The sequence below is a fragment of the Onychostoma macrolepis genome, chromosome 18, assembly GCF_012432095.1.
Source record: "Onychostoma macrolepis isolate SWU-2019 chromosome 18, ASM1243209v1, whole genome shotgun sequence".
Classification (NCBI taxonomy): Eukaryota; Metazoa; Chordata; class Actinopteri; order Cypriniformes; family Cyprinidae; genus Onychostoma; species Onychostoma macrolepis.
In genome coordinates this window covers 24,021,083-24,039,476 of record NC_081172.1, presented here as the reverse complement: position 1 = coordinate 24,039,476, position 18,394 = coordinate 24,021,083, and the positions used below count along the sequence as shown (strand labels likewise).

The 18,394-nt window shown below is 35.8% G+C and overlaps 1 protein-coding gene across 1 annotated transcript in view; it reads left to right on the top strand.

Annotated features, from left to right (window-relative positions):
- Positions 1-10,337, top strand: part of spon1a (spondin 1a) — a 176,000-nt gene extending 165,663 nt beyond the window's left edge. The window contains exons 14-16 of the mRNA XM_058752280.1: positions 385-549; positions 1,782-2,048; positions 6,893-10,337. Of these exons, the coding sequence (XP_058608263.1) occupies positions 385-549; positions 1,782-2,048; positions 6,893-7,056 (596 nt within the window). The 3' untranslated portion in view covers positions 7,057-10,337. The remainder of the gene's footprint in view (positions 1-384; positions 550-1,781; positions 2,049-6,892) is intronic.
- The last annotated feature ends 8,057 nt before the right edge of the window (positions 10,338-18,394 follow it).

The window sequence follows — 18,394 nt, the reverse complement described above, 5'->3', positions numbered from 1 at the left end:
TCTCCACAATTACATATTCACATTCACATATTCATAAGCATACCCAGAACACAAGTAGTGAACATATTACCCCACTTTAACATATCAAATCTCATATTCAACTCACAAAAATACACTAAATAAACATATTCACACCCATATTAACCTATTAATACACATAACATATTAGTGAATATTATTATAGAATACACACACATAGACTCACATTACATTGTTCACACACAAATTTGCATGCATGCCAACATTATCATATTTACACAGGAAAAAAAAAGTCTACATTAACATATTCTCACAAACAATCCCACATTAGCATATTTATACAGAATAAACACCCACATGCTTGCAGTTCTCAGTGTTATGATGCTGAGTTTTGTGTGTGTATAGATACAATCCCATGTTTACTGTCCCCGTGGTCGGACTGGAGCGATTGCAGTGTGACGTGTGGTAAAGGCACACGGATGCGTCAACGTATCCTCAAATCACCTGCAGAGTTGGGAGAATGCAACGAGGAGCTGGAACAGATGGAGAAATGCATGCTGCCAGAGTGTCGTGAGTTACACAGGACTTTTCTCTATTACACGTACACACACAAACATAACAGTAAACAGCTCTCACACATAACAGATACACAGTATGTGTATGTGTGTGTGTGTGTGTGTGTGTGTGTGTGTGTGTGTGTGTGTGTTTGTGTGCATGTGTGTTAGTCACTCGTAATTGTGAGAGTGGGTCCAGGAGAAGTAGAGTTAAAGTCTGGCCATCCATCCATCCATCATTAAAAAAAAGTGATACATTGTGATAAGTTATTGGCCAGCCACACCATTTGAAATATCAGACCATCTGGGTTACTGTAGGATACTCATTTCAACTTGCTATGATTTGGGACACTCTAATTCTAATCTCTGATACTATTTAGTGAAGATAACATGCAAGTTGGGACATCTCAAGTGTGTATCTCCAGGAACAGGACTGAAGATTTCTGAGTTACACAATCAACTTCTTGATTATTGAACTGTTGTATAATTGCAACGAATAACCCTTATTATATGCAAATATTATTCAAACATAACATTATTTTACTTATTTAGTACTGTACATTTCAATGAGATAATAAAGCCTTGGTTTCTTTTAAGAAATAAATTACCCTGTCAAATTAATATCACTTGTGGCAGATTTCTTTTTTTATGTATTTTAGAGACTCACATTATTTCCATAATTGTCTTGACAAAGATTTAATTTAATTAATTTAAATGTTCATGCTATTTTTAATTGAGGTTACATTTCTAGTTGAGTCATGAAATATGGATGGCACAGGCAGATGGAATTTGCCAGCAATCATATTGTTTACTACATGGCAGAAGCTGAATGGTCATCCTCCTCCTCCCCAGATCCACCTGTCTAGATCTACTATTAGATTTATGCATGTCTATTCATGCAGCAGCAGCACATTTTACATGCTAACAGCAGTGTGTCTGTGTATCTACTGGTGGTAGCAAGTCCGTAATTGCTCTACAGCAGTGTACCTAGCAGATCTAGTATTCCAAGGCCAAATACATTAATATATAAAACTATTCAGGGGTTGTCATGATTGAAATATGCTTTATCGGAAATACAATGGAAGGATAGACAGTTGTGGTGTGAACCAGGAGCACCTAATAAACAAAATACAGAAAAAATAAATGCTAAATAATAAACATCCTCTCTTAAATAATACAATTTCCTTTGAGATATGTTGTCATATTTCTGAGTTTGAATATTGTCACTTTTGATGTCTTTCTCTCTAGCGATGGATTGTGTGATGTCAGAGTGGTCCGAGTGGTCCGAGTGCAGTAAATCCTGTGGGAAGGGTCACTTGATCCGTACTCGCATGATAACTTTGGAGCCTCAGTTTGGTGGGGATCCGTGCCCTGAGACCACACAGAGAAAAACATGCAAGATCAAGAAGTGTAATCAAGGAGGCATAAACAGTGACGAAAGAAAGAGGCGCAAGGAAGACCGTAAGAAGAGGAGGAACAAACAGGGAAGGGAGGAGAGTGCCGATGAGCTCGCAGGTGAACATGCAAGCGTCACTGTTAAAGGAATAATCCACCCAAAAATGTAAATTCTCTCATTATTTACTTTACTGATGCCATCCCAGATGTATATGGCTGTCTTTCTTCTGTGCATACAGAACATAAACATGGATTTTTAGAAAAATAATCTGTCTGTGAGTCCATATATTGCAAACTGCCTTAAAATTGTTGCTTTAAAAACATTCAAAATGAACACAATGATAATATATATGATCACAGTTGATAAATAAATGTCTTTTTAAGCAAAACTATACACTTGCATGAGAAAATAGGCTAATACTTTTAACTTTTTAACTTAGCCAATAATCACTTCCAACTGCCAGCATGCTGTGAACGTCAGCATGTTGTGAAGCATGATGTAAGTGTGTTGTGAAACAATTACATTTTAAAATATTTGTAATAATCTATGTGAGTCCATATTAATGTTATTAGAACTCACACATAGTGCTTATTTTTCAAAAAATCTCTCTTTATTTTCCACAGATGACAAACTGATTCAGACTCAGCTTTGATGTCCTGTTTAGGGAAACTAAGATTGCAGCAAGATGCCAGAACACTAACCACATCCACGTACTTATCAAATAACTATAACATACTGTACATGCAATCGTAAAAATGATAAACAATAAAATGTTCAAAAACACACATAAAAATGGAAGTAAAAAGTATATTCTTAATACATTCACACATTTTGTACACTAAGTACAGTCTTTTCTCCAGCCCAGAACAATTCCGTAGCTTAATGACCACAGCCACAAATTAATCTTTCTTGCTTGCATGCACTCTAAAACACCCTGAAACTCAACAGTCAATAGTACAAAGAATAACCTGGACTCTCTTAAGAACATTATTATGAACAATATCTTTCCACAATATATAAGGAAAGGACAGATTTGATAAATTGTGTGTAAAACAATAAATGTCCTTCATTTTATTAACATCATATACATCTGGGATGTCATGAGGGTTAAATGATGACAACATTTAAATTAAACTTAAATAATCACCATTACATGTCAGTGTTTTATTTTTTATTTTTGTTAGCAAGCCGGCATAACATTGCTGCTGACTAGAACCATGCACAGGCCTCAAATATAGGCCCTAGCCCTGCCCTGGCCCGAGATGCTCAGGCCCTAGCCCAGCCTTTGTCCGACAGCTTATAAGAATTACTGACTCGAGTCCAACCCGAGCCTGTCTTTTTTCTTTTTTTTTTCCTTTCTGCCAAAACAGCTTATACTACTGTTTCAGCTATTAAAATAGTTCAGTTTTGCTTGTAATGGTAAAGGGGTAATATTTATAATTTCCCAGTATTGAATTCATGGGAACCCAGAAGTCATTGATCTCCTGTCCCTGAGTTAAAATTACAAAGGCAAACAATCAAAGTTCTAGTGATATAACACTATACCCAGTTCTCTTTTTTTAAAAGTGAAGTATACCATTTACTAGTGACTTAATGGATAAAACCGTGTGAGTGGCCCAAGATTTACTTAACTATGATTTTTTTTTTTTTTTTCTCCAGCAAATTCATTGAATTTTTTTTCTGGATTAATAATAAAATTAAAAAAGGATGTATAATCAATTTAAATTAATAAAACTTGAACAATTTATTAATATTTGAACAATAATAGTGTCTGGATTCTGTGGTTTATGATTTGATGCAATTTATTATAAAAATGGTGGTAATTAAATAAATGCATAAAACTTTTACTATTTAATTAGTCTTGTAAAATTAATATATATATATATATATATATATATATATATATATATATTTATTAGGGATGGGACGATACACCTACCTCCCGATTCGATACTATCACGATACTTGGGTGCCGATACGATATGTATTGCGATTTTTTTTAAGAATTTCGATTCTACAAGTATTGTGATTCGATATTGCTATGTGTTGCGATTTTTGTTTTTTGTTTTTAACTCTAGACCATGGGAAAAAGTTGAATGATACACTTAATATACAGACTGTCACAAGTATAAAACAACCCCACACATCTTAGCAGTTACTATTGCGATTCGATATTACAATTTATTGTGATTTTTGTTTGCTTATTAAAGACTAGACAATGGAAAATAGTTGAATATACCATTAAAAGAGACTGTATATGATGAGTCATATTAACAAAAACAATGCATCACATCTTTCTAAACTTTTATTTCAGGAGCGTACACATACACAGTGTATATTTAAAGTACCTTGAACCATGAAACTTTAAAGTACCAAAACCCTGAACATGCACGTGAATATAATAGTCAAATGTTCAACAAAATGAGCAGAAAAAAATACTTTCTGAAATAAAATAAAGTGCTTTACTTTGCATACCGTTTTAGTCATGTTTAGTCAGGTTTTCCCAGCAGTTGGGATTCAAAACGTGAAGGTGCAGAAAGAATTCTGGAAGAGGTTTGATCCTCTGCCTCCATCATTGTTTTGGTTTCTCGCTCCGGCTTTAAACGTATATGACGTCATCTAATGCAGCGGCACTGCGCACGCAGAACGATCGTTGTATGACATCAAAGCACCGCGAGAGCTACAGGCCGTTTCTCAAACGGAAGGCTGCATCCTCCGGAGGTCGCATTTGTAGGCTGCATACTTAGAATATTAACAGTTATCAATTTTACTATTATTCTTAGTTAAGTGTAAATTGTTGTAATATGTTTTTGACTCACGAATGTAATGCTCAGTTAACTGAAATAAACCAGGCTTGATGACGTATGCAGCCTACAAATGCGACCTCCGGAGGATGCAGCCTTCCGTTTGAGAAACGGCCCCAGAGAACAGACGGCTCCGCATGCTTTCAAATCGCTCTCGCGGGACTTTGATATCATACGCTGATCGTCTGCGTGGTGCTGCTTCAAGTCGAACACATATACATTTCAACCTCTGTTGGAATTACAAAGCGCTAACTTCTCCCCACCACCTCTTAGGAAAAATAAATTAATTAAATAAAAATAAATTCTGAGGTAAACCAATCGATTTTTAAATCGTTTTAAAAAGAATTGCGATAGTTGGGTGAATCGATTTTTTCTCCCACCCCTAATATATATATATATATATATATATATATATATATATATATATATTTATTTATTTATTTATTTTTTCATATTATGTTTTGGCAAACAAAGTTTTCTATTTAAATTAGGAGGAAAATTGTGTGATATTCCTTAAAAATAATTTTTAAATACATTTTATTATTATATTATTACTTTGAGAAATGCATTCTGCTGTACAATAGTAGTGTTTTTCTGTCATAATTTCTTTGTGGTTTAATATTCACAGACATTAGTGGTTCATAGGGCCTTAACTATTGCTTTACCATTTATACCGCATGATATATATTTGCACGACTATTAGTGGTGCGGACAGCTTTATGATATTAATACATTAAGAGGTGCAGAAACATTGAATAATTTGAAAATATAAAATGGGACACGTCCCAAACAAATGAAGATGAGGAAGAATTAAATTTTTTATCAAGTTAATTTAGAAAAAAAAAAAAAAAATGTTTGGAGCATTTTTTGTTCGTTAAATGTAAGTTTTTGTTTTTTAAAGTAACGACCAAGTGGCCAGCGGCAGACAGTGAGTTGATCATAGCCTATAATTGATCAATTTAGCCTTCTCAAATCATCACAACTTGCCTAAAATGGAATCTATAGATATAAAACACTTCAAGCATACATGTAACCTAGATAAATATGTGCTGCACATACATGACAATATACTGTATATTGATAGAAAGCTTTGAATTACTACTTTAAAATGAAATAGTTTAAATCGAAAACAAAAACACTTTCATTATGTAATCTGTAACGATTAATTTCACTCTAAAGGCATGTCCAATGAGGAGATGGCAAGTCAGGATCATCAACTTCAAACACTACTTTATTAAAAAGTAATTCAAATATCTCCTTACTATTTACCCCCGACACAAACATGGTAATTACTTTTGCTGGAGCTTTGCAGCAAGCTTTAGCCTATTGCGTGCGCTTGAACACGGAACTCTTTCAGCTGGGCTGAAGGCACACTCGCCGCTGCTGCTGATGGGACACTAAACACTGACTGCGGTAGCACGGTCTTGTGTTGTTTCCACCATAATTGATGGATGTCTAAAATATAAAAATAAGGAGAAGCCTAAAACAGGCCCGATGCCCGGCTCGGGTCTGAGCTATGCCGTGAATATGGGCCCGAAGCCCAGCCCTAGGGGCTTAAATAAGTCGGGGTCCGTCAGGCCAGGCTGAAATGCAGGGCTCTACTGCTGACATTTACCATTAGTAATTCTGCATCATCACATCACCTCTAGAGATACTGACCTTAGAAAATCAGTATCATGTTAACACTTATACATATGTCAAATAGCCTAAGCATCATAACATTACCACTGAAGACACTGACAATGTATTTTAATAAATTAGCATTATAACATCAATACTACTGATACTGTGGATACTGGGGCTTTTTTAGTACATCAGCATCATACCATAATAGCTAGCTCTTTTTTTAGTCCATCAGAGTCATAACATTAAATCACACATGTCATTACAACATGTCATTAAATTTGTAATTATGCATCATAGCATCACAGGACTACAGATGCCAACACTCTTTCCAATGGCAAATCAGTACATCAGCATTGCAGATTCTATAATTCTGTTAGTAATTCTGTTTAATAACATTGCCACTACAGATGATACAGAAGCTTTCCTTTACTAATTCATAACATCATAACCACTATAGACAGCGTCTCTAAATAAAAAGGCAGATGATTAATTGATCATCAACAGTTGTATCTGGTCTATGTTTCTTCCTGCAGGATGCAAAATGAAGCCCTGGTCTGCATGGACTGACTGTACCAAGCTGTGTGGTGGGGGAATCCAGGAGCGTTTAATGACTGCCAAGAAGAGATACAAGAATGCACAACTAACTAGCTGTAAAGACCGAAAGGAGATACGGGCCTGCAATGTCCATCCCTGCTAGGGCTGTACTTGAATGGGCTTGTGTAATGGGACCCAATCTAGATTATGAACAGACTGCGACACACTGTCTTGCAGTATATTTAATGCACTCTGTTTGGGATTGGAAAGCTGCAACAGGTAGTCTGATATTTTTACTTTTATTTTCTAGAATTTATAGTGACCCAGGCATTGTCTAGCCTGTAAAGGAATGGGAAACCAAAAGGGAGGGGGCTCAGAGTTGCAATGTACTGTACAAATTCAGACGTATTAATATGCATTAGTATTTGAGAGTAACAGTCCTCTATGAAGCTTTGAAGAGGGGAGTTCTTTTGAAGATTGATTTTTCACAAGCAGGACCATGGCGTATTAAAGATTAATGTGTTCTGACATGAAATGCAAAACAAATTTCTCCTTTTATACTCTGATCCAAACACTCACACATACAAAAGAATAGCATCCTTCCAAAAGAAATGACTTTTGAAATCACAGTCTTAAGTGTCAGAGGTTCAAAAACATCATGTGATGTGAGCGATTTAATTTTTTCCCTTGCTATCACATGAACAGGTCAGAGGAAACGCTGACAGGTACCCATGTTCACTTTTACCCTATAATCAAAATCATCAGAAGATCTACATTTAGATGCATGCAAACCATTCATTCAGGACATCTGAAATGCTGTGGCCATAAATATCCAAGGTTTTGAAGTTTTTATTGCTGTTATATATATGAAGAGATGCAATAGCCTCTAAGTGCTGTTTGACATTTTCTTCTAAAACAAGCATTTTTTTTTTTTTTTTTATCAGGTTCCTATTTGTAGATTCAGTAATTTCAAATTAATGGCAATTAATAGGTTCTTGTCATTGCTATTAAAGCAAAATAACTGAACATAAATATAGGAGCCTGCAGAGAAAAATGCTCATTTTAGAAGAAAACTTCAGACGGCACTTAGAGGCTTTTGCATCTGAACTAGGTATTAGTATGTAACATTAGGTACAACAAAATATACAAAAACTAACGAAAATCCTAAATTTGTACATTTTAATAGACACTGAAACGTACAATATGGGCATATTGACAACATCTAAACTGTAAACACTATTACATATTTACACCTACAGAAGTGTAACATATTTTCAAATCTTTTATCATAACTATATTTGTATAGTTGCATTTTTACCATTTTATAGATATGTTTTAAATCTCTTGACCTACCCCAAACCTAAACATAAGTATAACAGGCCGATGAGTGTAAGCACCATAACACTGTATATTTATTGTTAAAACATCAAAAAGGCAGCACCAAAGCAGTCCACATGGCTAATGTGTTTCTCTGTTTCTTGCTGAAAATCTTATTCCAATATACTCTGTGAAGGTGCGCATATTTCGTTCAAAAGCATATAATCATTTTAAGGTTTTAAAGTGTATTTTTTTTATGAGCCAACTTTGTTTAATGCGATCGAAAACATAATCTGATCATATATGTAAAATCAAACAATTAATTACATACATTTAGATGCTATTAATACATCAGTATTGTACGTTTTATTGTGTGTGCAAATGGTAGAACAACACTTTACAGTACGTAAAGTAAAAATACTCACGAGATCATGTTGATATACTGCACAATTTCTTGCAAAATTGTTTACTTGCATCTAAAGAGGGCTATTCTGCTTTGACATTCTAAATAAATTTTACTTTTTATTTCATTAAGCTTTTCAATATACAGTGGCCCAAAAAATGTTTTGACATCCGAAGTCACACTTGAAATGTTTGATTTTTCATTGCACTGGAAGTTCAAACCAAATGGCATTTGAAAACAAATGTCACAAAAGTACAAGTACACACAAGTAGCAGAGCAAACTTTTGAAAATGTTTAATAATTTAAATCCTGACAGACATGTTGAAAAATGTGCTTGTGCAAAGGTTTGTGTGTGTGTGTGTGTGTGTTTGTGCCAACATGATCTCACAGAATTCCATGTAATGACCACGGACTAAATTAACCCCCGAATCTGTGGTGGCATCACGGAATCGCCGAAAATTCCGTGATGGGCTCACAGAAGTGATACCAATGTAAGTCAGTGACAGGCAACAGCCGTGCTCCACGCACGGATCCACTGGTTCAACACTTTAAATGGGAAACCCTTAGCATCAATATGCCGACGTCATCATTATTGTTCAGAACTGGGTAGGTTTAGGGTAGGGGTGGGGTCAGGTACTTCAGTGAAAGTATAAATTTATATACAAAATATAACTGCATCGGAGTCACTCTTTTTACGTGGTCCGATGCAGCGCTGGTGTTGCACCAGTGAATCCGTGCATGGACCACGGCTGATGCCTTCTGTGAGCCCATCACGGAATTTTGGGCAATTCCGTGATGCCACCACAGATTCGGGGTTAATTAAGTCCGTGGTCATTGCACGGAATTCTGTGAGATCAGGTTGGTTTGTGCAATAACAATCATACATTTTAAGTATGTTTTCACTGTCTTGATGTTTTGGGGGAACACCGCAGCACTAAATATTACTTTCAAATAAAGAGGAGAAAAATATTAATAAGAGATGTCAGAAACAGATCTTTAGATTTCATAGCAGTCTTCCTTCCAGCATAACATTTGTGCACTACAAGAGAAGGGAAAGCCATTTAAAATCCAAGATTGATTTACTTAAAGTCTATATGATGTACAGGTAACATCTGCAGTTAAGTCAAGACACTGGGCAAAAAATCAAGACCTAGTCACTTATACTTTGTCCGTATATTTGACCTTTTGTAAATCAAAAGGCTATAGAGCTGGTAATATGTTTGATTTTAATATGTTCTTTGCCCAGAAATATTGCCATGTTTGCAAACCAGCTTTACTTACTTTTACAAGATTAATGTAAAATAGTTGTGGGAAAATATACTATTCTTGAGTAAAGATAATGGCCATAAGCCAGTTCAAATAAGTAATGGAACTGTTGTATCCTGTGATGATTTTTTTGGTGTGTAATTTTAAACTAAAAGCACATATAATCAGCCATTCCAGGATGTTCTATGTCTCATGTATGAAATGAATGCTGTCTAGGATCCACTGATCTGTTATGATTTTGTTCCCCACTGTAAGACATGTAGACAGCATTTACCCAAAATTTGTGTTAATTTGTTGGATTTTTATTTGCTTTGGTTTTATCAACCCTTCTGATAATGCCCTTTTTATAAGAAATTATTATTACCAAAGTCTTGCGTAGATGTTTTGTAGTCGTCTCTCTTCCTTGTTGCTCCTCTGACATGATTCATACTTTTTGAATATTTCACCTTTACAATAAAAGTAAATGTAACAAAGTGCCTAATTCATTTTCTGATTATTTGTGCAAAAGGTGTCATCATATAACTCCACAGATTATAACAGTACAAATGCATCTAAATAACATATTTGTTGTGCAACAAGGCTTGGTCTTGGGCCCTTTGTTGTTCTCCACACAGTTGCATTTTATCTGCATAAAAATGAAAGATTTATTTTAATTTTTTTAAGGTTGAGCCATAAAACTGCAAATGCCACGTCTTTATGGGTGTGTGTGTGTGTGTGTGTGTGTGTACTTGTTTTCGATACATTGTGGGGACCAAATGTCCCTACAAGGATAGTTAAACCTGATTTTTTTTTTTTTTTTTTTTTTGACACTGTGGGGACTAGCCTGCCATCTCTGGGTTGGATTTAATCCTTTGAAGTCTCGGTGCTGTTGTCATCTCTGAAAAACAGTTTTAAGTTAATACAACTCTTTTTACTTGTGACCTCTTCTCTTAACAAGGTTGTGTCACAACAAGTTGTATCTGAATAATGGAAGGTAAAGTTTTGAAAACTATTATATAGTGAACACAAAAAAAACAAAAAAACAATGCCCATAAGTGTTCTATGAAAGTGTTTGATGTAAAATACAATATGACGATCTCATTGCAAGATCCTAAATCCTTCCAAAATAAAATGACAGCTAAGTAGTTTAATGTGTAAATCCCCATATATAACAGTCTTGTTTCAAAAATTAAATAACTGGCCTTTATGTTGTCACTATACTAGCCAAATCACATGATTAAAATATTACAAATATAAAATATAAAATAAATATAAAAAGCACAGAGTATCAAATTCACTCCCACTAGTATACGAATGTGTGGTTGATAGACCAATTCTGCACTTTAAAGGGTTAGTTCACCCCAAAATGAAAATTCTGTCATTAATTACTCACTCTCAAGTCGTTCCAAACCCATAAGACCTTCGGTCATCTTCGGAACACAAATTAAGATATTTTTGATGAAATCGGAGAGCTCTCCCTCCATAGACAGCAGTGTAACTGAAATGTTCTCAGGTCCAGAAACTGAAACAGAAAATACATTTTTATTTGTTTTTGTTTTGCGCAAAGAAAACAAAAATAATAATTTACTCAACCATTCTTCTCCCCCGAGTTACGTCGTCCACCATTTTGGAGAGTATCACAACGCATACGCACACTTTTCTCTAAGCGTAAACAATGCTTGATACGCAGATTACCTTCATGCGTGCATTCCCTTACGGGTTTGGAACGACATGAGGGTGAGTAATTAATGACAGAATTTTCATTTTGGGGTAAACTAACCCTTTAATGTTTGTGCAAAATAGCATAGGCCTACACACTTTTCAATGTCCATTTTGTGTGTGTGCAATGTTTATACATCAGATTCCAAACGCATTTTTACTATAGCACAAAGAATAACAAAATCCACAAGAGGGCGTAAATCTTGTTAACAAGCTTTGAAATAGAATGCCAGATCTTGCAGATTTACACATGCTTTATCAGTTAAATATAATCACATTGTCTTATTATGCAGAACATAATTGTTCCTTCTTTCTTTTATTCCTTGAATGTTTTATTTCTCTCGTTTGTATTTATTGTGAACACTTCATAATTCACTTCAGTATTTTTTTTTTCAGTGATAATTTATGTATGCTAGCATTTCTTTTTTTCCTTTTTTTTTACTGTAGCACACATTTCCAAGCTTTTATTAAATATGAATCAAACCTATCTCAGTGACATGTTAGTACATGACAGAATAGATATTGCAAATTATTTGAATCTATCTAGAGCTGAGCCTTATCTCCTTAAACACGTCAGGGTGTTGTTTTGCTACCGTTCTGAATGATTCTACTGTAGTGTTTGGTTTTGAAAGCTGCTGTGTTTTGGAACAATTTGTATTGTGAAACATTGCTAAATAAATATAAATTTAAGTTAATGTATTATTATTATTATTAAGAAGACGAAGAAGAAGAAGAGATATTTTAAACAATTTCCAAAATTCACTTGTCCTATGAACACAGCTCTGTCTCTTGTATTTAGCCACTAGAGGGAGGTATGAAGATATCTGTTTGGCCCAGACAAATGTTGGGAAGGTACATCTGCTTCTCTGCTTATGCATGCTCTCCATTTTTTTAAGCTTTCTTTTTGAGCTCTGTATTAATCTTAACCACACTGAGTGTGATTAACTCTCAGAACCAGTTATGTCCGTCTGATCCAGCATATAAAGAAAAGACAACCGTTCCTGTAAAAGTTCACGCTGAGACGTGCCTGCAAACTATGTGTGATTTTGCAATTGCCTAGTTTCAATTTGCTAATCCCACACTTCTTTTCACACTAAGAAACAACCTTCATGAGAAGTGTATATAGGTAATGTGTTTGACACTTACACAGATCAAGTGTGGAAGGGCCTCAAACCTGCAAAATGTGTGAAAAATAATTCTGACAGAGTGACTTGGTTGACTTCACAGTTAACAAGTCACTAGAATGTTGGCTGAGGACTAACTCAAGTCGCAGGATATGGGTGCATGGAGAGATAACTCAGTATTACTTTTATGTTTAACATTTAGAATGACTTAACATTTGCCATTTTTCCTATCATATGAATTGTTAATTTTGTTATATTTATTTGTTATATTTATATTTGTGTATGATGGGCATCATCAATATGGCTTTTAAAATTGATCGTAAACCCCCATAAAGAGGAAGAAAAGAAAAAAAAGTGGACAAAGGCATAGTTTTCCCAAAGACTTCACCCAGGTTTGAATATGTGCAAGCATTGATGATGATTGAGAACTAGGGGAATATTTTGTAAGAAATAATGGTTTTCAGTCAGTTCCTCACACAAAGCTATCGTATGACATCAGAAAAATAAAATAGTGCACATTTGTTATGTACCAGAATCTTATGATCACCCCGTTACGGTATAATCTTAATAGATTATATGAATCCAATATCTCAAATATGATCACACTTATATTATTATAACAAAGTATTGCTTATATAAGCAATAAGGTACGAGAGGCCACGCTGTATCGTGAATAAATCACGGCTGAAAGGCGTTGTTAGGCACGACGCGAAGCGGAAAATTTTGAAGCGGAGATTTTAAAGATTCATACTTCAGTCATACAATTGTTATTTCATAGCTAGTGGTACAATCACACTTTTAACCATCAACCCTTCAATGAATAAAACAATCAATCAGTGATTAAATCAATAAAATAATGATACTTTTACATAAAAACTTGTTAAAAAGTTATCAGAGAACGGTCTGTCCATCCATCCATCCATTTATGTGGAATGCACAAAATCACATGAAATAAATGACAGAATTGGATAAATGGATGGATGAAATGTTCCTAGACAATCCTGTGTGCAAATATCGAAATGCTTTTCACACTCCTACCACTCAGGGGCAACAAAACACTTTGAAAACTACCTTAAAGGACATTATGCTGAAAAATAAAGTGGGGGGAGGACATGAATGGAAACTGAAAACCCATCAACTGCAGTTCAGAACTGCAGTCTTCATTACTAACCTGATTACTATGAGCCTGCAATAGTTTGTGATGCACCTTTTGAATGTGGTTGCCATGGGAACGTTAGTGATGGCCTTAGCCCTCATAAGCTGCAGTCTCTTTGACAAATTCTGTTGCCTGAGCGTATGCTGTGCTCTACTCTAGCATAGCATATACAAACAAACACACACACACACACACACACACAAGTGCTGTCATTTAGGTAACAAATGGACACATAATTACGACAATATCAGTACTCGGTTTCCCCTGAGATACAAATTACAGTGATGTAAGATCATATGAGAGTGTAAGTATGACTGAATTGTTCAGTATGCACATAAAACATTATAAATTGTTGTCGCTATGGTAACGCTGCTATGCATCAGCAAAGTTTCTGTTAGGGTTTGTCATAGTGATGCCGTTTCACATTTGTGTTAAACATCCATAGAAATTGCTTTGGAAATCAAGATGGTCACACGTGTTTGGGAACTGCATAAACTGACACAGTTTTGCGTTTTCTAGTGGCCGCTCTTTCTCTTGCTTATGCAGGTTTGCTTTTCTCCAGTGTATATATCGTGTTTGACAGCAAGTGTTTGCTCATAATCATTGGCTTCATATTCTGCTGACATATCTAAATCTAAATGGCCTAAATGGAGGATCTCTTGTGCTTCTCTGCAGCTGTAGAGTCTCAGTACAGGAAGCCTTCTGACAGGTCTGTTTTAAATTAAATAAGGATGTTAGGTCTAGTTCATTTCTTCTGTGTTACTAGTAATATAATATACTATATAATATAATATAATAGGCCTATAATATAATATTAATCAATCCATCCATTTTGAAAACGGCCAAATGTAGGGTTTTAGGGATGCTTGATATAATATAATGTATTATTATATTAGGGCTGTCAATAGATTCAAATTTTAACCCTTAAATGGATGAATGTTTTGCCAATAATTATTACACATTTGGGTCTTTAGCAACCCAGATATCTAACTGTTGCAATAGCAAAAAAAAACAAAAACAAAAAAAACATACCAACAAAACATAATGTAATGTAAGGTTTTATCCTTCATTTATACATTTTAGCTATAGGGAACCAAATAGTAGAAATTCGGTTTTGATATTAATCAAAATTGTATAATTTATACCTTATTAACGACTCAACCAGCGAGTATTAATACAGTATATTTTAGCAATTCGGCTTATTGTTGATAATAATACAGAATTGATTGGGAAATTTTTGAGCAACAGGTAACACGATCTATGGCAAATAATTTAAGATTTGAAAATCACGGCACCAGACTATTCATTAAAAATGAATCGAGAGTTTATTTACTATTCTAAGATACAATACAAAACAAAACACACATACGTTATGGCAAGATGAAAGCAGTTTGAAGAAAGTTAAGCTATTCTCTTTTCCTGAGAATAAAGACGACCTTGAGAGTCACAAACAGAAGACTCGACTTATCGTTATCTTTTAAGATTCATTCAATTCAACTCAGCGAATTAGAGATTTGTTTGTTTTACTTGCTTTGAGTTGAGTTGAAGGCTATTCTTCTCTCTGGGGGGTTGCTGGAGGGAAGTCCTGGACTTTCGCGCTGATGTGTTGTTGTCGCGTGACGTCACTCGGGATTCCTCCTTTTGGATTTGATGGCTTCCTGGCAGCGCGCGAATGGCAAGTTTGAAGTTCTTACGCGGCGGCTTTGCAAGTTTCTTTGGTCAGACGTGGACAGGGTGTTGAAGTCCTTTGAGATGATCAGCTAGATGTTTCGCAGCGCGATCGGGGGGGGGGGGGGCAACGCCAAACTTTCAGCCAAGTTTCCTTGCAGTTTCACCAGTTGTTCCCCAGTTGTTCAACCCCACGCTTTGCAAAGTTGGGTGTCTGTTTTTATCGGACAGATGTGAGTCCATCCTATTTACCCGCCCAGCACGACTTCTTTTTCGTGCATACATTATCTGCTAATAAATATGTCACATGGAGGAAATAGCAGATTTCCTAGCAGATTTCTATAAAGTGTTATAATCATACCTTATGATGCTAAAAGTCAACATTCATCCTTTTCACCTTATTGCAATCAAAATAACGTTTCATTCAATAACACACATGGGGTATTTGTCATATTGAACACCTATAATTTTACCTACTAAACGGGTTAAGTCATAGATGAAAATATCCTAAGTTCTAATAACCACAGCAAGATAAACAAAACATAAAATACCACATTCATATATATATTGTCTCTTGAGTATATTGCTTTAATAGGAGCAGTCTTTTCTTAATTGTCCTTTTGAACGAAACTGTGTAAATAGAGTTTATTTTGTTGTAAGAGAAAAAAAGGCGGCATTCTCCTGGAATGCAGTGAAGAAAAGGGGTTTGTTATGAGGTCATGGGGATGACCGTGCTGTAGGTTTGTTGAGGTCTGGTCAATGTATATCTGTCTTTCCTTGTTGATACCATCATTGAATTATGGTCAAAAGCAGTCAGGGGATTCAGGGAGGGTCTGTGCTGGAGCATGTCCAGATCCCACGTGCTTCGTACTGTCTGTTTATTCGACTTTATTTATGGTAAACTGGTCAGGAACAACATTGAAGATTCTGTTCTTCAAAGGATGGCCAGATGTTCTACTCCCAGCTTCATGAGATGATAAGGAGAACAGACAGGAAGCTTAGTCAGATACTTTGGGCATCACAAGGGGAAGATTTATTCCACGATGTCCAATGGAGAAAAAAGAAACACAAGTAAAAAAAAAAAACAGTTCACCACTTCAGTTCACTTTGGAAGCCATGCAGAAATTGCGTCACGCTAATTCACGTTCCCAACATAGGCAGATTCGCGTCCACAATCATAATTTGTCCATAAAAAGAGAGAAAAAAGAAACATAAAACATTGTTCATTTCATAGTTAAGGAAAAACATCAAACAATAACCTTAAAGCAAAAAATAACCAATAACACTACATAAATACAATAAGCACATCGAAAGTGCAGAAGTGAATGTTGTGCGAGGGCGTGCGTGCGTGTGTAGGAGTGAATGAATGAGTGTATGTTGGCGGCTAGAGGTACTGACCACGTTTGCAGTCATAAAGGAAACTGGAGAGTGTTTCGGGGTTTTGACCGACACCAGGACAGGTGGATGAGCAGCCATTACTTGTCTTCAGAACAGTTTTACTAACAACAGATGATTGTGATGTGCACCGCTTGAAAGTCAAGTGAACTTCGCGACGCACCAGACATCACTCACAGGAAGCAACAGTTCGACAAGCGGCAGTCTTTCCACATCACACGGTAATCCCTTCACGCTCACTACTGCAAACCTACTGATGACGCAATTTTTCTCGGGTACGACACGCTTCCTTATATCCTACTTCCTTCCGCCGTTAATTGAACACTCCACCCCCAAACACACAAAGTGAAAGTAAAATGATTTCAATGGCACCGATTTTCCGCATTGCCACATGTTGGTCATTTGTAACTTTTACGACACAGTATGGAGGAAGGACTCAGGAATGTTCTTGAGTTAAGATTATGCGTGTGCGTTCTTTTCGACCAGGTTCTACAATACCAATTTGCAAAACTAACGGAATGCATAGTTAATATAAAGAAAACTGAATGACTAGTAATTTCTTACTGTTAAATTCTGACAAAAGCAGAGGCGCTAATTATAGGAACCTAGGTGTGCTAGTTGATAGCAACTTTTCCTCTGAAAGTCACGTTTCTAGCATTTGTAAAACCGCATTTTTCCATCTCAAAAATATATCTAAATTACGACATATGCTCTCAATGGCAAATGCAGAAATGTTAATTCATGACCTCAAGGTTAGATTATTGCAATGCTTTAGTGGGCGGTTGCTCTGCGTGCTTAATAAACATACTCCAGCTAGTTCAAAATGTAGCAGCTAGAATTCTTACAAGAACAAAGACGTATGACCATATTAGCCCCGTTCTGTCAAAACTGCACTGGCTGCCTATTAAACACTGTACACATTTTAAAATCTTGCTAATTACCTATAAATCCCTTAATGGTTTAGCATCTCAGTATTTTAGCAAGCTCTTATTGCATTATAGTCCTTCACGTCCACTATGATCTCAAAACTCTGGCCATTTGATAATACCTAGAATACAAAATCAACTGCGGGCGGCAGATCCTTTTACTATTTAGCTCCCAAACTCTGGAACAATCTACCTAATGCTGTTTGGGAGGCAGACACACTCTGTCAGTTTAAATCTAGATTAAAAACCTCTGAAATCTCTTTAACCTGGCTTAAACTCAACACACTAACACATCTCTATAAGTAAAATCCGTCAAAGGATTGTTAGGCTTAATTAATTAGGTCAACTGGAACCGGGAATACTTCCCATAACACCCAATGTACTTGTTACATCGTTAGAAGAATGGAATCTACATTAATATTAGTCTGTTTTGTTCTTATTCCGAGGTCACTGTAGCCACCAGATGCAGACTGTATCCAGATCAGATGGTGGATCAGCGCCAATAGATGACCTCAACAGCCCTGAATGTCAGCGGAGACCATGTCAAC